The sequence below is a fragment of the Primulina tabacum genome, chromosome 14 (genome assembly GCF_025594145.1).
Source record: "Primulina tabacum isolate GXHZ01 chromosome 14, ASM2559414v2, whole genome shotgun sequence".
NCBI lineage: Eukaryota > Viridiplantae > Streptophyta > Magnoliopsida > Lamiales > Gesneriaceae > Primulina > Primulina tabacum.
In genome coordinates this window covers 5,499,317-5,527,003 of record NC_134563.1, presented here as the reverse complement: position 1 = coordinate 5,527,003, position 27,687 = coordinate 5,499,317, and the positions used below count along the sequence as shown (strand labels likewise).

The following is a 27,687-nucleotide window of genomic DNA, read 5'->3' as shown; positions in this document are numbered from 1 at the left end:
TTATTTGCTACGAGGATTATTGTTATTTTATTAACAATATTTATTAAATCCAAATGTCAGTTTCCTAATTTGAATAGTATTTATCAATCCACTGTTTGTCACCGTAATATAATATTAAATATATATTCGTAAATAATTGTGGACATGAGAAGGAATTGGCCCATCGGAGTTGCATCACTTGACTCTTATCTAAGAATCTTATGGTCCTCCTCCGTGCAAGAACCAAAACAAGAACTTAATTATCTTCCTGCCCAAAACAAATCAAGGATTACTGAAGCAGAAGAATAAAATGGTATCTATCTCTCATGAACCATAATCCGTTCCAGCAGTGCTCCTTCGGTCATGATCGCAGCAGAGTGAGTTTCTTGCATTAATCTCTCGTTCGTTCAGATCCGATGTTAAAATGCCTCAAATGTACTATTTTTGTCACAAAAATTAGGGAACATTTGGTGTTGACATAGATGGTACTGTAGGAAGAGTGCAAGTCAACCCCGTCTCTAATCTCGTCGCCTTTTCTGTTTCAGTGGAAGAAAAGTGAGAGAAAAATGCTTTCATGTGCAATTGTTGAGGAATATTAGTCAATATTTTGTTGCAGGGACCTCAAATAAAAATTCTCGGAATCTGGTCAAATGCTGCCAAAAAAGTAGTAATTTTGTCGGCTAATTTTTGAATAAATGTATCTAAATGAGAAGAGGTAGGCCATTTGGGGCTGGCATATGGTACCATTGGGAAGAGTTCTAAGTCAACCTCATTATTTCTTGTTTGTAATTTCATTCTCAGATCTAACTCAACTATTCTACATCGAAATCCCATTTCTTCTTTAATCTCATTCCATCTCTCTGTTTCAGATAACATAGTGGAGCAGATCCAAGTTGGATTTTCCATCTCCATTCGCTTGTTTTCTAATGGCAGACTGTTGTTGGTTAAATCCGCTTAAATATGTAAAAGATGTCGGCAAATTCATAGTTACTGAGGTCCTCTGGCCTCCCGTCAAGCTCCATATCAATTATTGGTGGTGCTTCGACGGAAATGTTCAAGGCCTGAGGGATGAAATTGGTCGTTTGGAAAGGGAAAGGCGCAATATGGAGGGAAAGATTGAAGATGCTCGGCTTCGTGCCGAGAGTGCTACGACTGAGGTCGAAAACTGGTCAAATGAAGGCACTCAGAAGCTTGAGGAGGCGACGAGGATTTTGCAAGGCTGCGATGATCTTAAGCGATGGAATATAATCCCGCGGTACTCGGGGGGAAAGAGAGCCAAAGAAATAGCAGAAGGCATCGCAAAACTACGAAATGAAGGAAATTCGATTAGGATTGTTGATCCAGCCCCTCCGGCATCAATGGTATCTATCTCTCATGCACCAACTTTGGAGTTTCAATCGAGAAAAAGCATGGAAGAAGACATCATCAAGTATTTGAAAGATGGCAACGCCCGTATGATAGCGATTTGCGGCGCGGGAGGTGTTGGGAAGACAACTATGGTGCGAATAATTGTGGAAAGGGTGAGAAAAGAATTTGATGAGGTTGTGACTGTAGTTGTCAGTCAACAAACTGACAAGCTTAAAATTCAGAAACAAATTGCAGAAATATTACGTTTGGGTTTGAGCGAGGAGACTTTGGATGGTAGAGCGCATAAATTGACGGTTGTCCCAATCTACGATATCTCTTCTCAATCGCAACAGCAAGGAGTCTTGTACAACTTCAAAGCCTTGAAATTTCTTTCTGTGACATGCAAGTGTTGTGGAATGAAATGGAAAGCAACAGAGAGGCTCCTATTATTGAGTTCCCAAAGTTGAAGAGACTGAAACTGTACAATCTGCCAAACCTTTTAGCTTTCACCCAAGGAGTTGAAATCATAAAATTCCCCCAGTTGATAGAACTAGAAATCATAAACTGCCCAAAACTCCGAACCAAAATCGACAAATACCCAACCGGGATGATTGAGCGGCTCCTCGTTTTTAATCATGACACTATAGAAGAAATATTTAGGGATGATGGAAATCGCCGTATCATATTCCAAGAATTGTATGAATTGTACCTAATTGGTCTGCCATGCCTGACAACGTTCTACAAAGGTGTTGAAAGCATCAAGTTTCCAAAGCTGAAAGAGTTGTGGATTGGAAATTTGCCAAGGCTGAATAGTTTTTCGCCAATAGATCCAGAACCGACTCACGACCATCATTCTCTTCATTTATTTTGCAATAAAAAGGTACGTCTTTTCTTCGTAATCCCAAAAAACCCACCCAAGTATTTTAAATAATATAACGTCGTATATGTCCATATGCTAATAATATACATATCGAGAAACAAATGTTTCGTCATTATAATTGTTATTGGGTTTGAACAGTAGTAGCAACAATAATGGCTTTTTATGTTTTACGGTTGTGATGACGCATAATGTATTTGGATTTACGTTTAGATTAAAATGATTTCATTTTGAGCAATCAATGAATTGTCATTTAATTTGTCTATCTTTTACAGGTTGAAATTATTGGCCTAGAGATACTTCATCTACGGGGCATGCCCGATAAAATAAGCAAGATATGGTGTCGTCATATCCCAATTAGTTTCTTTCATAATCTTGAGAACTTGTTTATATATAAAGCTGATGGCATCAGAAACATAATATCATCTGCGATCGCAAAAGCTCTTGTTAATCTCAATGTGCTACGTATACAATATTGCAAAGAGATGATTGACGTGACTGAGGATGAGACACATGTAACTGTTAACTTTGTTTTTCCTAATCTGAAATATTTGGATATTGAAGACAATTGTAAGTTGAGAAGTTTTTGCCAATGGAAGCACGCATTTGAGCTACCATCGCTTTTCGATGTACAAATAACTGATTGCCCTCTGATGAAAACTTTCACTTTGGGATCGCCAAGTACGCCAAAATTACGTGAGGACATTGAAATGAAAGACTTGAACGGCGGCATACATCATTTCATAAGTACTAAGGTAAGTTTCTATGAATATCCAATACATAACTTTCATCTTATATGTTGCATGTGTTAGAATGAATTTTTGCTTTTGTTTTATTCAAAAATGTACGACCCTCTTTATATTTTGTCTTTATAATCATACTAATGTTCATGCTCTGTTCCCTTAATGTACTGGACTTGTATATTTAACATATGTTGAATTCATTGCTGTGAGAGGTTAGCAATTTTATTATCATAATATGCTAAGAGTATATTTTCTCTTTCAATATTATTCCTTCTATTTGGTAATTATGATTCACTCGTTGAATTATAGTAATTACTCTTCATTATGATAGGCTTAATCCTAAATATGTTTATTATGCAATTGCTGCCTGATTTGGGTAATCTCGTTTTGTTTAAATGCGATACTATATAGCATAATGCAAACGAAGATGAGAACAAGGATGAGTACAATGAGGATGAGAAGCATGAGGACAGGAAAGAGACAGAAGGCGAGGAAACGACAGAGAGTAGCAACAACAATATTATGTGAGGTGATGGTATTCAAATTGATTTGTTTATGTTTTGCTAGTGAAAGGAACATTAACTCATGATTCTAGATACACGTATTAGCTTGTATCCAATTTATTTTGGTGCTGAAACTTACATTGAACCCGTAAAGAGGATGGAAATCATGGTATTCGCAACTTTCAGTCGAGAAGTTCGAGAGCTTCGATTTTGCATTAGTATTACCCTAGTTTTTCTAGTTAATCAAAGACCCATTTTTCCAAGAGGAAGGTATAGTCCTGAAGTATTGAGAAATTTTTAGAGTTCAAGAAAATGGTATATCTATTCTATTTTATAAAGGTTGAGTGCCTTGATTTGTCATGACAAATTTCATCGTTATTATTTCTCTCCCATCGGTTTTGTTACATTTTTAAGATACATATGTTTTGACTGAAATATTTAATTGTTAACAAGTGCAGTGGGCAATAACAAGTGAAGAAGAGAAAGAGCACTTGAAGCAAGGAGTGAGAAAGGAAAAAGAATGTATGAGGAGGAAATTTTCTTTAAGTTCTGCTTCTTTGTTGAATCTTTAAGTCTGTTTTCCATTCGTTTTCGCCTGTAAGATGGTTGTGAATTTTCTGATTGTTGGAAAGATATTGATTTTGTTTGCGGATTTCGGATTATCATTTTTTCTGTTTTTCATTCATTTTATAAGATGGTGAAGTGCTTCCATTTTTTGAGCAGTATAATAAATCGGGCTAATGGTGAAGTGCATCTATTTCCCTTAAAAAAAACTTCATAAAAGAATATATACATGATGTCTTGGTGACACGAACTCCCTTGGCTATAATGCTTGACAGGCTATGGGATAAGGGAGACACGCACAAAATTGTTCCACATCACAAAATTAAAATGTGAATACACCATTTATAGAGTCATACATTTCTTATATACTAGAAAAGTGTACGTGCGCTGCACGTGAGAACCTAAACTGCTGAAAATATATGTACGAAATTTTGATCATATTTAAATGAATTAAAACATGGCTAATAGCATTTATCAATTGAAACAAATTAAGGCACAAAAAATAAAAAAATCATGACCATAGACGTTATATGAATCGGACAAGTTGTGTTATCCACTTGATACACTTTTCAATATGCTTCTTGGTTGATTTTGACAACTCAACAACTCTTTGTCGCAGTTTGTTATAATATGCATATAACCATTTTGGTATACTCAACAAGTATCTTATCGTTTTTAACATCTATTATGTTATTTACAATCATCATCTGGGATCTGACATGCTCGTAGCTTGATTCTTTATCACGACATTTTTTCGGTTTTCTACATTTTTTTTATTTGATAATCTTGTTTTTTCGGCTATTTGTTTTGTTGTTAAATGATTTTTCAGTTTTTGACAATCATCAACTATAACTCTTAAGAAAAAATGCTTGTAGTTGTGATAGATTTTTACTTGTGACTAAAAGTATGCATAACATATATATTATTCAACAACATAATCAATGAATGGTGTTGCACCTTCTTCAAACATCGTGATATTTATGATATCGTTTTTATATATTTAGTATCAATATTATCAACATATAGCTATAAAATTAAAAAAAAAATTAACAATTATTTCTCAATCACTGTGATAAAAAAAATACTTGAAAATCTCTTCAAATGACTATATCTTAGAATTGTGTCCTCGTTTAATTTGATGCAATTCAGGAAAGTCATCTTGTTCGTCATTTTTTTGAAAGTTTTGGAAACAATGATTGCATGCATCATGTCATAAGGATGATATAGTTTCAATCTCATTTGTTGTGTCTAGAACATAATATTATATTATTCATTGAAACAAAACAAATTTTTTTCTATAGAGTTTACATTTTGTTTTAAAATATTTTATATCTTGTGGAACAACATACAAAATTAATTATGGTATTTTAAAAATCTTGAGAAAAGACACGAATAACGTAATTAAGATAGGCATATGAGATATCATTCAAATATATGTCAAAGTATTTGTCTTATTCAATATTTCATATAATAATACAACTGTTTATATTTCATAAGCATTTTATGATAGTCAAATATAATTTTATGAAATATTTTAGAATTTATTTAAATTTCAATATTTGGCTAAGTGAATTTATTTGACGAGAAGTTTTCTATGCTAGCATCATATATCTTATGAATTAGTTGGTTAGGCACTTTGACTAAAAAAAGAGACAAAAACAATCTTTTAGCCACCTCGAATTATATCGAGATAATATTGGAGGAAATAAAGTGAAACTTGATGTTTCAATAAAATGCACAAAAAATTGATCTATTGTGTCCACAAAGCTTTAAAATTATTCTCATACCATTTATAAATAGAATGAGAATTATGCACAATTTATTTTTCATGTATTTTTTCTGATGAAGAATTTTTTCTTTTTGAAAAAGTATTTTATTTTTTTGAAATATTGACATTTTATATGGGGTCCATATGTCGTAAACCATGAAGTAGCAATACAATCACTATATAACACTTAACGTACACATACAATTCTTCAATTTCTTCTTCATTGTGCTTCGTTGAAATTTAAATCTGAATAATTCTTGATCTTAACATTTTGCTTTAAATACGATTTAATATATATATATATATATATATATATATTTGTGTGTGTGTGTGTGTGTTTCATGTTAATTAGACCTAATTTCTAATATCTATAAAAAATGTGCTTGTATTATATAATACAGAAATTAGGACATAGTAATACGAAACATTATTTTTTATTTAACATGTCTTTTTTTTCATCAACTATATTTATCTTAACTTTTTTGTTCAAAATTTGACGTATTTCGTAGACTATATGTATGAAGAACTAAGAAATTATATATTTCACATAAACCATTTATTACCCTCTTAGTAGGACAGAAGACCCAAAATACGTGGCTTTGATTGGTGTACTCTCATAATTATTTTCATATAAACAACAAGGCACATCATATAATATCAGAAAAATTAATTACCGCTAACAATATTAATCAAAATGAATAAAAAAATCATAACACAAACAACCTCTACAAGAGAAAAATGATAACTCGAAGTTTAAAAATAATTTATTTAGTACAATAACAAAGTAATGGAAGTATACACGAGCAACAAAAAGCATAAATCACTCTCAAATTAAATACTAACTCATATTATTAACAATTGGTATAAATCTTCCGATATTTTTTTCAAATAAAGAGAAGATGCCTTATTAACGTCATTATTTCATAGATATTCCAAATTTTTTTTTAGAAAAAACACACAAAGTAAAAAATGGTGCCTCGAAATCATCATGAAAAAATCCTTTAATAAAACCATTAAGAAATAATATAAGCAACCACATAAAAACTCAAATTCAAATACCTTCTATCAATCTCAATACAAAAATTTTGAATAGAGAATACAATAATTTTCGTAAAAATTTTAAATATTAATTTATAGACAGAAATCTTGAAATATATTTGTCCCAATAAATAAAAAATATAATATCTTGATATCTTAATAACATAAAACATGCATTCTGTATTTAAAAATTAACAAATATCTCAACAATAAAGAATTGAAAAAAAAAACCATTTTTTTGGGATATGTGGGTTTGTTCTGTATTTTCTTTCGGCAAATAAACAAATCACATAAGCAATCCAAACACCACATGATCAATACAAATGACATATAACAATAAAACATGTTCACGCTAGGGTAAAAAACTCATCTCATTGCAAGAACACAAAATGATCAAATGGATCATGTTATTTAGTAATTTTATTTAGCAGAATTTATAAAAGAAAAAATTGATCAAATAGCTTAAAACAATATTTGAAATCACATACGTACATACAATAATATATCTCGATTACGTATCTATATTGACGCATAAAGAGTCCGAAAATATCTTTATTCTAAATGGGAGAAAGAAGTTTTGTATAACCTTAATATTTATTAATAATTAATTTTTATTCAATACGACTCATCTTCCTTCGTCTTCCCATTATTACCAATCATTAATATGGTAGAGATTTTCCATGAATTTGTCAGCAATGTATAAATTTAAATAACTAAAATTAAATTTAAAAGTAAATTAAAATAATAATTAGTTTGATTGAGTTAAGTACACTATTAATGATCCTATTAAACTAACATAAAAAATACTTAAATAACAGCATGAACATTACAAATTGTAAAACAAAAAAATGGTAAAATAGTAAGTTTACAAATGAAAGTCATATATTTAATAGATTAATAGATAATATATTATTTAGTAATATTTATTTAGTATCATATTTCGAAAATTGACTAAGTAGCTTAAATGTTTGCATTGAAATCACTCACATACAAAAATTTTCTCTCAATCACGTATCTCTTTTGATATATAAGTACTCTAGAAATATCTATATTCTAAATGGGAAAAAAATGTTTTGTATGACATCAATATTTATTAATAATTTAATTTTATTCAATCACACTCATCTCCATTCGTCTTCTCATTATTACCTTAATGTTCGTAATATTAACAATTTATAACATTATGATAGTGATTTTCTATGAATTTAATGTCAATGTAAATTAAATAATTAATTTTAAATTTAAAAGTAAAATTAAAATAATAAATAGCTAAATTGAGTTAAGTTTATGATAATGATTTTCTATGAATTTTATGTCAATATATAAATTAAATTTAAAATTAAAATTAAAATAATAAATAGTTTGATTGAGTTGAGTACTCAATTAATAATCCTTTTAAACTCCTCATGAACATGACAAAATATAAAACAAACAAAATGATAAAATAGTAAGTTACAAATAAAAGTCATATATAATAATATTTATTATTATTATTATTATTATTTATAATAGTAATATATGTTAGATGATAAAATAGTAAGTTACAAATAAAAATTATATCTTTATAATAATTTATTTATAATAGTAATATATGTTAGTAATATTAACAATTTTTTTAAATGTAAAACATTATGATAATGATTTTCCATGAATTTGAAATGTATAAAATTAAGTAATTAAATTAAGTTTGAAAGTAAAATGAAAATAATAACTATCGTGTTTGAGTTAATACACTGTTAAGTAACATATTTATAATATTTATTTATTTATAATACTAATATATGTTAGTAATATTAGCAATTTTTTAAATGTATAACATTATGATAAAGATTTTCTATGAATTTGAAATGTATAAAATTAAGTAATTAGATATGCAGCAGTTCAACCGCTCACTTCAGACTGTTATCAGAACCGGTCATTAAAGAGAACCAGCTATTACTTAAAGACATTCTCTGACCGGCTTAAATACATTCAAGTATTTACATCGCGTTAAAGACAAATTGTTACATCAGTTCCAAGATTGATCTACATTTAATTATCTTTACCAGAAAAAGGAAAACCAAGCATAGACCTATAGTTCTGTTGCCCAAAACAGTTTCTTTAAAAGGAACTCCTAAAGAAAAGCAATTCAGAACAATGTTGTGCAAAAGGAACATTAAATGCATCTATCAAAGGTCATTTAATGCTCAACCTATCGATAGCAACACGTCTGTACAGAGGATCAGGTTAACGTTGTTATGTCCTTTCCGACCGTTAAAGAAATCGTGTGTATTAACGGAAGAATATGCAAGCAGAATATAGAGATTCTCAGCTGCAATATCACGACTCGTTTGATATTCTAAAAGATCTCAGAGCGCTATCAAAAGTTCATATACTCCATCGCTCAATCAGCACACACTCAAGAGAAATTTATCTGATCATTTAAAGGATCATTTTCGTGCTACCAAATCAAAACCATTTATTCATATCATTAACCCTTTGGTTATTTGATTCAGTTTTGTTATCTGGTGAATTAAGTGTTCTTAAATATCCAGAAGTGTAAAGCGATCACTAAGAGTTCCAAAACAGGCAGAGTGATAAGTCCTGATTGGACCGGGCTGTTGCAAGAAGTTTGTAAAGCCAAAGTCTTTTAGTGGAATCCTTCCTAAGGAGGAAGAAGGGGTGACGTAGGAGCTGTTAATCTCCGAACATCCATAACAAACCTGTGTCACTTTACTTTCAGCAATTACTTATTTTGTCTAAGTCTCTACTCATTGTTTTAGCCTGTTATTGTGTTTTCAGCTGCATCAAAGATTGTGAACCGTTTTCCGCACTTAATAGTAGTTCACATTCTCAACCGTTTGAGAAGACGTTTTCAACCGCCTAAAAACGATTGAAATCACTGTTACACGAGAAAATTTTAAAAGAGTTCATTCACCCCCTCCCCTCTAAACTCTTTTCCGATCCTAACAAGTGGTATCAGAGCGGGGTTTCTCTCAAACATTAATATCTTTTGAACACTTATGGCATCTTTCAATAAAATTCCTATGTTCTCTAAAGAATATTATGATGATTGGAAGATTCGCATGCAGACACATCTAGCAGCCCAAGATGATGACATGTGGTACATTATCACTGATGGGCTGATGAAAATCCTAAAAGTAAATACAGCTGCTGCTACAATCGAAGGTGCTCCTCAGATGGTAGAAAAACACATATCAGAATAGACTGCTGAGGATAAGAAAAAAGCAAATCTGGATAACGTCGCGAAAGATATCCTCTACAAAACCTTGGACAAAAATATGTTTGCAAAGATCAAGACGTGCACTACTGCCAAGGAAATATGGGAGAAGCTTACTCAACTATGTGAAGGCAATGATCAAACGAAAGAAAACAAGTTGACAGCAGCTATTCAGAAGTTTGACAATGCAAAAATGAAGCCAGGAGAAACTCTAGCAGAATTCGACGAACGGTTCAGTGGAATCATTATCGAACTCACTTCATTAGGTAAAGATTATTCTAACCGAGAAATTGCTCTAAAGGTTATGAGAGCTCTTCCCAGAGAATGGGACGTGAAGACTATTGCAATGCGAGAATCCAAAAATTTGAACAAACTGGAACTTCACGATCTCTTTGTTGACCTTAAAGCATATGAGTTCGAACTTGGTATACGAACTGAAGAAGATCCATCAACCTCTCAGCAGACGAAGGCACTGCCAGCTACTATAGTGACTCTTCCGGTTGAAGAGTCCTCAAGTAAGAAATCGGCCGAGCAATTAAGCAATGAAGCCATGTCTTTATTCGTTAAAAAATTCAGTAAATTTATGCGTAAAAATCATTCACAGACGAATAAACCTCACTACAACAAGGACCATACTGATAATGGTCAAGCTTGTTTTAACTGTGGAAAAAAATGACACTTTATTGCAGAATGCAACAGGCCAAAGAAAGATGAAAAGAAGTCAAGTGATAGAAGATGGTTTAAAGACAATAAAAGATTCATCAAAAAGAAGAATCAGCGAGTCCTAGTTGCAGAAGAAGATAAAGGCAAATGGGCTGATTCAGAATCAGAAAAATCTGTTTCTGAAGCATCTTCAAGTGAAAGCGAGGATGAGAAAGTAGAGTGTCTCATGGCAAAAGAAGATCAAGAATCTACTAATGAAGTGGTGTCAAAGAAAAGGAACCTGGAAGAATCCATCTGGTTCTTGGATAGTGGATGCTCTAGACACATGACTGGAAACAAAGATCTCCTATCAGAAGTAGTTAACTACAAAGGTCCAACAATCACATTCGGTGACAATTCTAAAGGTAAAGCTGTGGGTAAGGGTAAGATTATCCACGGCAAAATTATCATTAGAGATGTATTTCTAGTAGAAAATCTTTGTTATAACCTGATAAGTATAAGCCAACTATGTGATAATGGTTACATCGTAGAATTTCATAAACTCTTATGCAATGTGAAAACAACAGCTGGTAATATCATGATAACTGGACACATAGAGCAGAATACATATAAAGTCAAATGGAATGATGATTGTCTTAGCGTACCTACTTGCTTTGTTTCTTTAAATGATAATAAAAATTGGCTTTGGCATAAGCGTCTTAATCATCTCAATTTTAAATCCATTGATATTATCAGTAAACTTAATCTTGTATCCGGCTTGCCTTACATTGATTTTGCCAAAGATAGAGTTTGCAATGCATGTCAATTAGGGAAACAGGTCCGTTCAACATTCAAAAATAGAGGAAGAAATTCATCAACTAGATGTCTGGAACTACTTCATATGGACTTGTTCGGACAATACCAGTGATGAGCTTAGGGGGAATGAAATATACTCTTGTCGTAATTGATGACTTCTCCAGATTTACATGGGTGATGTTCTTGAGTTCCAAGGATCAAACCGCTGATCAATTAATCAAGCTGCTCAAAAGACTTCAGAATGAGAAAAGCAAGGCAATTGACATAATCAGGAGTGACAGAGGAACTGAATTTCTAAACCATTTCCTATCATCCTATCTTGAAGATCAGGGCATAAAACATGAACTGTCAACAGCAAGATCTCCACAACAGAATGGAGTAGCTGAAAGAAGAAATCGCACCTTGAAGGAAGCAACTAGAACCATGCTAGCTGAATATGGTATTTCACAAAAGTTCTGGGTTGAAGCTATCAACACAGCCTGTTACACTCAAAAACGGTCCATGATTAATAAAAATCATGAGAAGACTCCATATGAAATATGGACCGGTAATCAGCCTGATGTTAGGTACTTTCGCATATTCGGTTGTAAGTGTTTTATTCATATAAATGGTAAAACACATCTTACTGCCTTTGATGTAAAAGTTGATAATGGTATATTCTTAGGATATTCAGCAGTGAGCAAAGCATATAGAGCCTACAACCAAAGAACTCTTACTGTTGAAGAATCCATACATATTGTTTTTGATGAATCATCTATATGTCATGACACTAGCAAGAGCAGCATACATGATTTGATAAATAATCTTGATGCTACTAACCTTGAAGCTAATAGTGAGGATGAAGTAGATCTGAGAAAAACAGATGGAAGCATATCAAAAGAAAATCCAACCGCTCAAGAACAAACTCAACATGTGAACGAACCAGAAGACAACCAGCAACCACAAAATGTACAAAATGAAGAAGGAGCTTTGGAACAAGAAGAAGAAACCATTCAACCAACCGAGCTAAATCCATATGGACCATGTCTCCAGTGGAAAAAGGATCATCCACTTGAGCTGGTCATCGGAAACCCTACTGCTCCTCTTAGAACAAGAAATCAAATGATAAATGAATTTATGCATGCTGCATTTGTCTCTCAGATAGAACCTAAGAAAATCAATGATGCACTACTTGATACTAATTGGATAGAAGCCATGCAGGAGGAACTTAATCAGTTTGAAAGGAGTAAGGTCTGGCATCTAGTTCCTTGGCCAAATAACACTCATGTAATTGGAACTAGATGGGTATTCAGAAATAAGATGGATGAAAGTGGTTTAATTATTAGAAACAAGGCTAGACTAGTAGCTCAGGGTTATAGACAAGAAGAAGATATAGACTTTGACGAATCTTTTGCCCCTGTGGCCAGGCTAGAGGCCATTAGAATATTTTTAGCATTTGCAGCATTTAAAGATTTCAAAGTATATCAAATGGATGTTAAATCTGCTTTCTTGAATGGTTTATTGAATGAAGAAGTTCATGTAGAACAACCACCTGGTTTTATTAATCACACCTTACCTGAGTATGTTTATAAACTTGACAAAGCTCTATATGGACTAAAACAGGCCCCGAGAGCATGGTATGATACATTAACCAATTTCTTGCTTGATCATGGTTTCACAATCGGAACGGTTGATAAAACTTTGTTTAAATTCTCAAAAATTGATCATTCACTGTTTGTACAAATATATGTGGATGATATTATTTTTGGATCAACTAACCCTAAGATGTGTGAAAGATTCTCCAAGATTATGCAGGAACAATTTAAGATGAGCATGATGGGCGAATTAAATTACTTTTTAGGACTGCAAGTCAAGCAGTCCGAAAATGGTATATTTATCAATCAAGCCAAATATACTCGAGATATGCTAAAGAAATTTGGCATGGAAAATTGCTCTCCATCTTCCACCCTAATGAGTTCATCAATTAAGTTGGATAAAGATGAAGGGGGAATTTCTGTTGACACAAAAATGTACAGAGGATTGATTGGTTCTTTGCTATACCTAACCGCCAGTCGACCGGATATTATGTTTGCGGTTTGTTTATGTGCACGATTTCAAGCTAACCCTATTCAATCTCATTTTATAGTAGCTAAACGCATTCTTAAATATCTTAAATGAACTGCTAATGTGGGTCTTTGGTATCCCAAAGATTCAAGTCTTAATCTTGTAGGGTACTCAGATGCAGACTATGCGGGATGCAAAGTTGACAGAAAGAGTACAAGATTTTCATGTCAATTTTTAGGTGAACGGTTGATATCATGGGCCAGCAAGAAACAAACGTCAATCGCTACATCAACTGCTGAAGCTGAATACTTAGCGGCTGGAAATTGTTGCTCTCAGATGCTATGGATACAGCAGCAATTAAAAGATTATGGAATTCAAGCTACTGAATCTCCTATATTCTGCGATAACACTAGCGCAATAGCTATCACGTACAACCCTGTCATGCACTCTCGGACCAAACACATTGATTTCAGACATCATTTCATCCGAGAACGTGTCTTGAAAAAGGAAATACGGCTGGAATATGTTCATACGGATCAACAGACGGCCGATATTTTCACAAAACCACTACCTGAGGCTAAGTTCTCTCATTTTCGTAATATGCTTGGTTTGATTGACTTATCGTAATAAGGATATTTCTTGTGTTTGCTCAGTTTTACTCTGCAGGTAATAAAAGAAAAAGGTAAGAGACTGTTGGAAATACAAAATACTTAATTTCATTAGCATTATCAAACAAGGTGGGGGAGTACATTCTTAATTTCCTTATCAACGTACCCACTCCAAAGTGCCAACCAGCTGGTCAGCAATCCGGTGGAGGTACGTAAAAACTCCTCTGAGATGGCAATCCTCCTCAGAGTGCTCTGCTCCTTATAGAGCATGAGGAGATAAATACCGTCATCAGAAAAGATATCAGCATTATCGGCCACGCCAAGATGTCGCCGATATCTCCTCAGAGCTTCCATCTCGCGGGAGGTAGTCCCCAGTCCGCCCTCAAGGACGGACTGGAGTTTTTGGACCTTCGTCCACACGGCCAGCATCTTCTTCAACACCTTGCCCTCCATCTCAGCTTTGCGGGAAGCCACTGCTGCCTTCATGAATTCCTCCGCTAAGTCTGGACTGATATCTCTCTTCATTTCTCTTATCTGATTTGCTTATGTGTTTTTCAAAGTGACTATATCGCTAACCTTATGCATGTATTTATAGATAAAGAACCAAGCACCGAAGTACAAGTAATCATGACTGCAGTGGGGAATGTGAAGCGTTTTGTGTTAATCAACCGACGATTCACTTTCCAAAATTATTATTTATGCATATATTTAGGGGGAACAGTAGTTAAGAATGATTTATATATTCTTTAATCGGCTCCTTCCTAATCATATCACTTATCTGGTTCAAAAATGTATGTGGACACAATACCTCCACGTCATTTTCGTAAACATTACTCTAACTTTTCGACTGCTCCGGTCTGACGTGATGGATATCTCTTTGAAATTCGAAAATACTCATTTTGCCGCCGTCCATATTTTTTTCAAAAATTTTAAAACCCTCCACTAGCAGTCTTCCACGTGGACTGTTTGGTAGAAATTGAACCGCACATACATACTCTACATTTGCAACCACGCTAAGCTTACCTTGTTTTGCAACTCGATCGCACTCGCATCTAACTTACAGGTCTTTGAATTCGAACTCTCTCAGAAAATCAAGACTATGGCTGTCTCTATCGGTCTGAATACTGTCGCGGTTAACTTCGCATCCATCTTTGCCATGTCCAACAAGTCCATGAAGGCTATGTTCCGAACGATCGAACAATCTGGGCTTCGAGCATTTCTGGGTTGTAGATACAGTTACTCCGATACATTATTAAAAGAATTCTTTGACTCTGCCCACATGAAGAACGGAGAAATCATTTGTTCTGTTCAAAACAAAAAACTCACATTCACACAGAAAATGTTTGCTGAATTGTTTAGCCTACCCACTGATGGCATCACTGACTTCTCCACACTACCTGTAGGGAATATTGATCTTTGGCGAAGAAATTTATCACTCACAGAGTCTCCTATCTCTCATCCAACATGCCCAAAGCGCGATTTAAAGATCGAATGTTGCCTGTTGGCTGACATCGTGGCAAAAGGACTTCTTGCCAAGGCTGGGGCTTTTGATAAAATCACCTTGGAGAAATTCTTTGTAATGGCCACTATCTCATCCGAATTACGAGTAAACTGGTCTGATGTTCTCTTCAGAATCTTGGTAGCCATGATCAACAAAGAAAATCAATCGCAAGGCTTTGCGATACAAATTTGCCATATGCTGATTGATGCTGGGGTACAACCGGTTGACATGATTGAAGTTGGCAAAACTATGCTCTTCACCTGGGTATCGGTAGAAAAATTTATCCAAAAGAACCAACCGACAGATGAAGTATTGGTCTCCATCAAGGCGGAAGCCAGGGAAGAATTTGTGAAACAAAAGAAATCTTCAAAGATCGGTTCGACCGCCAAGGCAACTAAAAGGAAGCTAGTTTTAAAGACTAGCTCTGATGAAGAGTCTACAGATAAAATTCCAGTTGCTCAGGTCTTTAAGAAAAAGAGAACTAAACATCCAGCTAAGATCAAGCTGGTCAAGCATCTTTCGGCACCATTGGTTCCTGCCCCAATTCCTGCCATCGTAGTCACGAAGCTGAAGGGAATTAAAATTACAGAACCAGAAATTCAGCCATCTTATTCTGGACTTCCAATCATTCTATACTCAGATAAAGGCAAGCAGGTCTTAATTGAAAATCCACCGCAAAACAATGCTGTTCATACAGCCATAATACTCGCAAGCGAGCGAGTAAATGAGGCGGTTCAGAAAAAGATCAAGATGTTTGATACGTGGGTTCAGTATCGGACGGCTGAAACTTTTGATTCGCTACTCAAATCTGGAAAAATCAAAGCAGCCGCTAAACTTGAGCGGTCCATTTTGGAATGGGCAGACACGGCTGATATTCAAACCACCCTTCATCGACGAGCCTTTCTGGAACTTCAAATGAAGGAAAGCACTCTTCAAATCATTATTCAGCTGAAAAGGCAAAATTTTGATCCAAATAGCCCCACTGCCATGGATGATTCTACAATAATATCTCAACTTGAGATGGATGCTTTGGGACTTGCTATGAGAGTCGCCCAGATGCGTCAGGACCTCAAACTTCCAACTACTGCAGAACAGGGTAAGATTGATTCTATAATGCAAATCAATGAAAAATTGAGTTCAGGACAATTTCAAACCATCCTTTCCAAAAAGGGTTCTTCATCTAAGTCTTTCGGTTCAAAACCCTCTTCACCAGTACTTACACAGTCAGCTCCACCGGATGATGAAGAAACCATCGTTCCTCCATCTGAAAAACACACGTCTGAAGGCTTATTGAGCACTGAATTACAGAGCCATCTGAGTGACACTGATATTCCATCTAAGTCTCCAATTGTCTCTCTCATGGAGATTTCTACCCAATGGTCTCAGCCTGATTTTTTAGCCGCTCAATTTGTTTCTACTGATGAAGCAGAAAATTTTTTATTCGATTTTGATCAGGTTGTCAACTTTCAAGATCAAACAATTTTTCCACCAAGCTCTCCCACCAAAGATGATTCAACGACTCTTCAAGCACAATTGTTGACCTCTCCAAAAGAAGCACAGGACACCGATCTGTTCACATCTCCACTACCTGCTCAATCTCCTCCATCAAGTCCACCTTCAACCAAACCTGATCACCAAATTGTTACCAGGACTAAAACCTCGACTTTCCCTGATGATATTGATAAAATCATTGAAGACATTACTGCTGAACTCCATGAGCCTGAAAATCAAATACTCTTGAGAAACACTCTTCCTCTGACCCGATTCTTCCTAAAGACAAATCACTATCAGACGAAGGTCTATTTGAAGAAGAAGAAGATCTAGAAACAGATCGTCAACAACTAATTTTGACTAAGTTGAGTACTATGGATCAATCACTTTTGGTTCTCACTCGAAAGCAACTTGATCTTCAAGAAGACCTTCGATCAGTCAAGTCAGCTCTATGCAAAGATATCCTCATCATGGAAACTGGTTTCTCGATCAAGCAAGCTCAACACAACGCTAAACATATTAACATGTGCCTTGGCCTCTCGGAGCAAATGACCAGTCTTCAGACAAATTTGGAACAACGCCTCGATGCCCAAGGTGCTCAGCTTGCGAAAATCATGACCTTCCTCGTACATGGTGATGTCAAAAAGGGGGAAAGAAAGCGACAAACGGCGATTCAAGTTGCTGAAATATCGGTCATAAAGGAATTGCACAAATTAAAAGAAAATGAAGATGAGGCGAAAAGCAGTGGATCGATGTAAATTTTCTTGCATATTTACGAATTACAGCCGGTTATTCTGTTAATTGTAATTTCATTCTCTTAATGAAATACAATTTTCTCTCACTCTTATATACTGTGGTCTTTATCTTAATGTTTCCTGAGCCATACAGCTTAGTTTTGTCATCACCAAAAAGGGGGAAATTGTTAAGAAAATATTATTCTCAAGAATTTTGGTGTATGGCAAAAACAAGTTTTCAGTTGCGGTTCGTATATCAGATATACAGCAGTTCAACCGCTCAGCTAGTCTCAACCGCTCACTTCAGACTGTTATCAGAATCGGTCATTAAAGAGAACCAGTTATTACTCAAAGACATTATCTGACCGGCTTAAATACATTCAAGTATTTACACCGTGTTAAAAAAAATTCTTACATCAGTTCCAAGATTGATCTATATTTAATTATCTTTACCAGAAAAAGAAAAACCAAGCATAGACCTATAGTTCTGTTGCCCAAAACAGTTTCCTTAAAAGGAACTCCTCAAGAAAAGCAATTCAGAACAATGTTGTGCAAAATGAACATTAAATGCATCTATCAAAGATCATTTAATGCTCAACATATCGATAGCAACACGTCTGTACAGAGGATCAGGTTAACGTTGTTATGTCCTTTCCGACTGTTAAAGAAATCGTGTATATTAACGGAAGAATATGCAAGCAGAATATAGAGATTCTCAGCTGCAATATCACGACTCGTTTTCTATTCAAAAAGATCTCAGAGCACTATCAAAAGTTCATATACTCCATCGCTCAATCAGCACGCACTCAAGAGAAATTTATCTGATCATTTAAAGGATCATTTTCGTGCTACCAAATCAAAACCATTCATTCATATCATTAACCCTTTGGTTATTTGATTCAGTTTTGTTATCTGGTGAATTAAGTGTTCTTAAATATCCAGAAGTGTAAAGTGATCACTAAGAGTTCCAAAACAGGCAGAGTGATAAGTCCTGATTGGACCGGGCTGTTGCAAGAAGTTTGTAAAGCCAAAGTCTTTTAGTGGAATCCTTCATAAGGAGGAAGAAGGGGTGACGTAGGAGCTGTTAATCTCCGAACATCCATAACAAACCTGTGTCACTTTACTTTCAGCAATTACTTATTTTGTCTAAGTCTCTACTCATTGTTTTAGCCTGTTATTGTGTTTTCAGCTGCATCAAAGATTGTGAACCGTTTTCCGCACTTAATAGTAGTTCACATTCTCAACCGTTTGAGAAGACGTTTTCAACCGCCTAAAAACGGTTGAAATCACTGTTACACGAGAAAATTTTAAAAGAGTTCATTCACCCCCCTCCCTCTAAACTCTTTCCCGATCCTAACAAACCTCATGAACATTACAAATTATAAAACAAATAAAAGGGTAAAATAGTAAATTCAGAAATGAAAGTCATATATTTATAATAGTAATAGATTATATTATTTATTTTTAAATTTTAAAATGAAAATAGCACTTGATTCGAGGATTTAGTGGGTCTACCTTGGATCATAGGCACATGCTACCAGAATTCCATCAAAAGAAAATATATATTTATAATCTCACGAGTCAAATATATTTAATTTGGTTGGATGGATACACTTTTTTTGGTTAATTTAATTCCCTATAATGGAAAAATGTTCATCTTCGTGCCAAATGTAAACGGAAAATTTTTAATTTCGTTCTGTAAATTTACTTCTTCACTTTCTCTATATTATAAAATTTCAATTTTTATCATATATCTTTCTATTTTCAGAAATTTAATTATGTTTTCTCGCGGGAATGCTGATATTATACTGCATAATTCAACACCATGATATTATACTGCATAATTTTGGGTATTCAAATTGATTTTTTGTGTTTTGCTAGTGAAAGAAAAAGTTGACTCATGATTCTAGATACACGTATTAGCTTGTAGCCAATTTATTTTGATGTTGAAACTAAATGGTTTGGATCGGTTTGCAGTTAATAATGGTTTGAATTGGTTTTATAATCAACCAAATCGAAAAAATTGGTTTTGTTCAAATTTCGGATAAAAATAAACCACCAAACCAAACCGATTAAAAATAAGTGGTTCATTAATTCCAAGTAAATGGAAAAAAAGTGTCCTTGCTTTATTTCTAGACTACTTTTCAATTTAAGTACACAAAAATCGTCATCATGAAATTCTGTATTAGCGAATGAATCTCCGTGAACGAAAGATGAAGTCCACAAAACTCAAACCAATATATTGATGAACTTACCGCAAAAATACAACGGCAATGTCCTATTTATAGTAAATGGACAAGAAGAAGGAAAAAGCGTATTTCCCTAATACAAAAGCGTGTAACAACTATGACAACTATTCTAATACTCCCCCTCAAGATGGAGAATGAATATTGTGAATACCCATCTTGGACAAGAGCTCTCGAAACCGTGTGGGAAGAAGAGATTTTGTGAACAAATCAGCAAGTTGCAAGCTTGAGGCCACATATAACACTTTGATGATCCCAGCTTGTAACTTTTCTCGTACCACATGGCAATCTATCTCGATGTGTTTAGTACGCTCATGAAACACAGGATTGGAAGCAATATGCAGGGCTGCCTGGTTATCACAAAACAAAGGTATTGGAGTATCACAGCAAACTCGAAAATCATTGAGCAATGAAAGCAACCAGACCACCTCGCATGTTACATTTACCATTGACCGATACTCTGCTTCGGAAGATGATCTGGAAACAATATGCTGTTTCTTTGACTTCCAATATATCAATGACTCTCCCAAAAGGACACAAAAGCCTGAAATTGAGCGTCTTGTATCAGGACAGGCTGCCCAATCAGAATCAGAAAACAAACTGAGCTTGGGATTAGATGATGAGCTGTAGAACAAGCCCTGACCTACTGTCCCCTTAACATATTTCAGCACCGAATATATAGCTTGTAAATGTGTGTCTCTTGGCTTTGAAACAAATTGACTTAGCTTGTTAACTGAATATGCTAAGTCAGGACGTGTGACAGTGAGATAAAGAAGTCTACCAACAAGACGTCTATATACGGAAGGATCAGGGAGCAACTCACCCTCTTCTTCGCTGAACTTCAAACCTACATCTAACGGCGTGGTACGTGGCTTACATCCAGTAAGTCCTGTATCAGCAAGCAATTGGAGAGCATAATGCCGTTGGCATATGGAGATGCCTCGTGATGAACGTGCTACTTCAATTCCAAGGAAGTACTTGAGATCGCCCAAGTCTTTTAGCTTGAACTGATTGTCCAGAAATGTCTTTAAATCAATGGTTTCTTCCTCATTGTTCGTGGCGATGACTATATCGTCCACATATACCACTAAAGCCAGAAACACATCGCCATGATTGCGAATAAACAATGAATTATCTGCATGAGATTGAACAAAACCAATACGAAGTAATGTGGAAGAGAATTTGGCAAACCATTGTCTAGAAGCTTGCTTCAAACCATACAAGGACTTATGCAATCTGCAAACCGCATTAGTAGGTAAAGGCTCCCCCTGTCGTTGATATCCCGGAGGCAACGACATATACACTTCTTTAGATAAGTCACCGTGCAAGAATGCATTATTGACATCAAGCTGCATTAAAAACCAGCCATGAATGGAAGCCAAGGCTAACAAGGTTCTCACGGTTACTAACTTTGCGACAGGTGAGAAGGTCTCAAGATAATCAATACCCTCTTGTTGTGTGTAGCCCTTAGCTACGAGTCTTGCCTTATATCGTTCCAAACGACCATCAGCAAAAAATTTTGCTTTATACACCCACCTACAGCCTATAACACGCTTGGTAGGTGGCAAAGACACAATGGACCAAGTCCCATTACTTTCCAAAGCTCGCAATTCCTCAGACATGGCTTGCCTCCATTCAGGTTGAACAACGGCCTGAGAGAATGTGTTTGGTTCGACAATAGATGATATAGTATGTACAAAGGATTTGTGAGCTGGAGACAAACGATGATCACCAAGAGTAGAAGATATCGGGTGAGTAGTACAATTAAAAGAGGAGGAAACGGTGGTATAACAATGAAAATCACTCAAATGACTTGGAGGTTTGATTATCCTATTGGATCGAGTTGAATGTACCGGGTCATGTTGAGCAGGAACATGAGAAGATTCAAATTGTGTAGGTAAGACATTGTCAAAGAAGGAATCGAGATGTGAAATGGAGGATTCATTGTGAAAGGGAAAGCTGGTCTCATGAAAAATCACATACGAGAAATGTATACTTCATTTGTAACAAGATTAAGGAGTTTGTATGCCTTAAAACCCAATGGATAACCCAAAAACACAGACTTAATGGCACGGGGTGAAAACTTAGTACAATGACTCAAGAGGGTAGATCCATAACACAAACAACCAAAGACTTTCAAATGAGAATAAGAGGGGGGTTTGGAATGTAATAGTTCAAATGGAGTTTTATGTGAAAGTTGGGGAGAAGGAGTTCGATTTATCAAATACACAGCAGTTTGAACACAATCACTCCAATAAACTAAAGGGATCATGACTGAAAAGATAAAGCACGAGCCACATTGAGTATGTGTTGGTGTTTTCTTTAAACAACTGAATTCTGTTGCGGTCGTTCAACACACGAATGTTGGGAAACAATGCCTTCGCTACGAAAGAAATTAGAAAAATCTAGCTCAGGCGCATTGTCTGCCCGAACAGCCTTGATCTTGCGTTCAAATTGGGTGCTAATCATTTTGAAGAAAATGGGAAATATAGTAGAAACATCAGACTTAGCCTTGAGAAAGTAAACCCAAGTGAATCGCGAATGGTCATCCACAATAGTGAGAAAAACTTATAGCCTTCAACACTTAAAGTGGAAAATGGCCCCCAAATATCAAGATGTATGAGATCACACAAATTTGCACTGACTGAATTGTTTGAAATAAAGGATAAACGTTTCTGCTTAGACAATGGACAAACATGACAGTCAAACTCCTTTGCGGGACATAAGGATCCAAGAACTAAATCATTGTTTATGACAGACAATCTGGAAAAAGATGGATGACCCATTCTAAAATGCCAAAGTTTACATTGGGTTAAGGAAGCACTACAAACAGTAGATAATGGTGGAAAAACTTGTGATACCAGGCTGGAGTTGGTCAACACATAGAGATTGCCAACTCGTCTACCCATCCCAATCATCTTGTTCTCGTTGAGTGCCTGAATTTGACAAGAGTCAGAAAGAGAAAGAGACTGAGCAAGGGAGATTAGTTGTGAGTGAAATAATTGATAACAAGTTGAAGTGAAATTGAGGAACGAATAAAACATTTTCCAGAACAAGATCACAAGACAAATGAACTGAACCAATATGTGTGGCTGGTGCAGTGGAATTATTCGGCAATGTGATAGTGGAAGCAAGAGATGCATATGAAGAGAAAAGTGATAGAGAACAACAAATATGGTGTGTTGCTCCAGTGTCCAACACCCAATCACAATTCAGAATTGAAGTAAAGGCAAAGGATAAAGGATTTATACCACTGAAACAAGAAACAGAAGACTCATGCTGTTGTGCAACTGAATTGGAGCCATAGCCAAGTTGGAGTTGAGAACTAAGAAAGGCAATGAGTTGCTTGCAATGCTCAGGACTAAGTGAATCACTCAAACCATTTGAGCCTTTGTCACTGGAATGACACACTGGAACAATGTCATTACAGGCAGAAGTTGAAGCTCGAACTTGATTAGCTCGGCTGCGATTATCTTCACTTTGCTTCAGCTTGTATTTGGGATGACTGGGTGGATATCCATGGAGTTGATAGCACTTGTCAGCTGTGTGTCCTGGATAGTGATAGTAGGAACAAATCAGTTGTTTATCATTTTTATTGCTTTTACCATGTGGAGATCCTTTAACAAAAGCTGCAGCAAGAGATTGGTGCATAGAGGACTGTGGATTAGCAGAGACAGAACCACCATAAGCTTCTTTATGGATTGATCGCTGTCTTTCCTCCTGTACTACAAGTGAAAAAATCTTAGACATGACTGGAAGTGGATCCATCATTAGAATTGAGCTCAGATTTGAGCATAGGAATCATTTAATCCCATCAGAAATTGTAAAACACAATCCTGATTTTGATAGTTCATCCATTCTTTCATTGAGCCACACGTACTTACAGAAATTGGCTGGAAATCCCTTAATTCGTCCCAAAGAGTTCTCATACGAGTATAATACCCACTGATATCCATCGATCCTTGTTGTAAACCATTCAAGAGTTTCTTAATCTGAAATATACGTGGAGCATTACTATGATGAAAACGATCACGCAAATCAATCCAAATTTCATGCGCAGTATCTATGTACATTAAGCTATATGCAATTTCACGGGAAACCGAATTAAGGATCCAGGAAATAACCATGCTATTACAGCGGATCCAAGCACCATACAAAAAATCCCCAATTGGAGGACGAACAGAGGTTCCATCGACGAAACTCAATTTGTTTTTCGCCGTCAATGCCATAGTCATCGCACGACTTCAAGTGTTGTAATTGTTACCTGAGATGAGGGTGAGACACCAGAACAAGACCAGGATGATCACCATTCTGCAGGTAGAAGAGGCTGCCAGAATCTTCGGATGCGATTCTTTGGCCCTGGCCTTGATTGGTGGTGGAACCTTGTACATTTGAGTTCGGAGCACCTCTCGCCATGGAAGAGAAGCGGAATTACTGCGAATTATTGCTCTGATACCATATTAGCGAATGAATCTCCATGAACGAGAGATGAAGTCCACAAAACTCAAACCAATATATTGATGAACTTACCACAAAAATACAACGGCAATGTCCTATTTATAGTAAATGGACAAGAAGAAGGAAAAAGCGTATTTCCCTAATACAAAAGCGTGTAACAACTATGACAACTATTCTAATATTCTGCATAATGGGTTTGTATCTTCTTTTCAGGCCAAAGGATCTTACACACTTTTCAGGCATGCTTAATTTTCATCCCATCTTTAATTTCTGTGGTTGAAACTTCATTTTTCCTTTCTCTTCAAATATAGCTTCTCCTTTGTTCCAAAATGTTCCCCCTACCGCAGCATCACGAAGTGCAGAGGCGAGTGGTAAGTTTTATAGCACCTAAACTTGGATCCTAAACTCTTCCTAACTGGTTTGGTTTTACTTGGATTATTTCAGCAAGTTCATGCAACCCTCGATCTGTTAGCCCTTGTTTCTATGTATCTTATAGTAATCTTCCTTTCAAGTTGGATTTTTTTTTGCTTTAATTTGTCATTGGATGTTGCATACTTAAACCAACATATGATGTTTTTTGGTCGAGTTTAGATGTTAAATCTTTCTCCAAGCTGCTTTCCCCTGCTTCTAATCTTTCCCGATTCATAACTAGAAAGTTTCTCCGGCCCCTTTCCCTCGCACCTACGGTCCAACCAATTGGTTTAATAAAAATATGAGGTGCATGCAACAGGTTGTTGTTAGCTTAATATGAATATTTCGAAATTCTGCTTTAATATATTTCCACATTCTCGCATTCAAAACCTTATAAATTTGGGCCTTCCATTTTTGTTCCTTGTACTTTATAAGAAAAAATTGTATGTAGTTTAATATTTCCCCTATACATCCAGAATTACCAATATAGATATACAAAATATTAGACAACAAAAAAACACACAAACCATGAATGTAATAAATTAATCAACCACAATTGTATATGAATTAACAAACATGGTGTCAAAAGACCTGACTCGTCCACCGACCCAATTCTGCGCGATAAAATCAGTATTGCGTTGGGAGTTTTCGGGTTCGAGTTAGATCGAGTTGAACCTGATATCTGGCCCAAAAAATAATCGGATCGGGTTCGGTTGACCTGAAAATTTTCAACTTTTTTAAAAATATATATATAATTAATAAGTATTGCTTACACTTTTATATATTGTATGTTTAAAAAAAATTATTGTTTATTTTGTATTTTTTTTATTTTTAAACAATATTTAGTAAATATATTTTCAATTTTATACAAATTTAAATTATATATGAGAGATTTTGTTATTATGAGTATAAATTAAAAATTATTTTTATAAATTTTTATTTAATTAATTTAAAAAATCGGGTTGTGGTTGGGAGTTTTCGGGTTCGTTCGAGTTAGGACTCGCGTTGAGCAGTTTTTTAATGTTATCATGCATCAGACCCGACCCGAATCCATCTTGACACCCATAATAACAAAACACCAATGAGTTTAATAAAAGATGTCCTTAAAACAAATCTTTAAACAATTAGAAACATTTCATACTTATGTTGTATTTTATCGTATATTTATCAATAGTTTTATTTATTTATTTTGATACAATTGCATGAAAGATTTATTTTCATTTTTATTTTTTTAAAAAAAATCAAGCATCATATTCCATTAACATGACCTTTTTTTAAAAAAAATTGTCACGAAGTTGACCGGCCAAGGTTATTGAGCCCTAACATCTATAATTAATTCTCAGGCCCAACCAACTAAAAGAAACTTATAGTATTCCAACCCACAACGCAAAGAGATGTATAATAAATTTGTTTTTTTAAACAATGTCATATATTTTTTATTTGAATTAAATGCTGAGATTTATTCAACAATTTTAATCGTTTGAGTTTTTTAGTTTTTTTTTTAACAAAGCATTTTTCTACGCATGTATGTTTGTATTTTTGCAATTTTTAGATTGACAAATGTATAATATCAAAATTATAATTTTACCCATAAATTATTGTCCATTTGGAATGTATGGAGTCTACATTTTTACTTCCCTCGAAGAAGTACAATAGCAAGCGGTTGGCTTAAACGGGTGTTCTAAGTAGTAACAAAAAAACTCATGTGAGGACGGTCTTATGAGTCAATTTTGTACGACAGATCTTTTATTTGGGTCACTCATGAAAAAATATTGTTTTTTATGTCAATAATATTATTTTTTATTGTAAATATAGACAAAGTTGATCTGTATCACAAATGAAAATTCGTGATATTGTCTCACAACATATCTACTCAACTTAGTAATTCACAAGTCAGTACACAATGAAGTATCCTGATATTAATAAAAATACATTATATATTTATTTAAAAAATAAGATTCCAAGGATGATCCATCATTATAAATTTCGGTGACAAATGGCCATTATAATTTTTCATGCACTTTTGTATTTATCAAACAACTTGCCAAGAATCTATTCCCGCTGCTTTCTTGTTTTGGAATAATCGGACCATATTTTAGAATTTAGACGTACCAACATGGAGCATTAGAGATAGCCTCATAGACGGTCGAATTCTAGACACAGTTTGGTTCGATATTCAGAAAATTATGGTTTGGGCTGATTTTAAAATCAACCAAAATGTAAAGTTAGTTGATTCAAGTTTTAGATTAAAAAAATACAAAAAAAAACGTATGTGATACTGTCTCACTAGTCAATTTAGTGAGACGGATCTCCAATATAAATTAATTCATGAAAAATTATTATTTTTTAAGAGTAATTATGGATCAGATCGACTCATATTGCGTATATAAATTTGTGAGAACGTCTTATAAGAAACATACTCAAAAAAATAAATCAAAGCGATTCAAACCGATTACATGAATATAGAAAATTATGTGATGATGTTTGTTAATGTAGTGTCATTTTTCTTGGATCTAAAAAAATTTGTTTGTTTTTTTATTAATATTCTATTATTAGTGATCTTTGTAATTGTCCAACTACGTACATTGAAAATTTATTTATTGTAGTTTCAGTCAAATATACATAATTACAATCCTAAAAGTTTAGGTTTTTATAAGTTTCAAAATTCTAACATGCATAAGTGTTTTAATGTATGATT

The 27,687-nt window shown here is 34.6% G+C and overlaps 2 protein-coding genes across 5 annotated transcripts; both read left to right on the top strand.

Annotated features, from left to right (window-relative positions):
• Window positions 1-171: 171 nt before the first annotated feature.
• Window positions 172-25,184, top strand: LOC142525644 (uncharacterized). 4 transcript variants are annotated; one of them, XR_012815113.1, is made up of 5 exons: window positions 172-356; window positions 849-2,206; window positions 2,479-2,958; window positions 3,358-3,719; window positions 3,908-4,098. XR_012815113.1 is itself a non-coding variant. In XM_075629986.1 (5 exons), exons 2-4 carry the CDS (start codon window positions 1,727-1,729, stop codon window positions 3,472-3,474), a joined length of 1,077 nt encoding a protein of 358 aa, XP_075486101.1. In that variant the 5' UTR covers window positions 172-356; window positions 849-1,726; the 3' UTR covers window position 3,475; window positions 24,926-25,184. The 4 variants fall into 4 exon arrangements, 3 of the variants coding, with proteins under 3 accessions (XP_075486101.1, XP_075486099.1, XP_075486098.1); XM_075629986.1 differs by lacking the exon at window positions 3,908-4,098 and adding an exon at window positions 24,926-25,184 and having other exon boundaries at window positions 3,358-3,475; XM_075629984.1 differs by having other exon boundaries at window positions 3,358-3,475; window positions 3,555-4,098.
• LOC142523716 (putative disease resistance protein At1g61190) lies at window positions 906-1,602 on the top strand. The gene is made up of 2 exons (XM_075627449.1): window positions 906-1,499; window positions 1,582-1,602. The coding sequence occupies exons 1-2, from the start codon at window positions 906-908 to the stop codon at window positions 1,600-1,602; spliced, it is 615 nt and encodes a 204-aa protein (XP_075483564.1).
• Window positions 25,185-27,687: the final 2,503 nt, after the last annotated feature.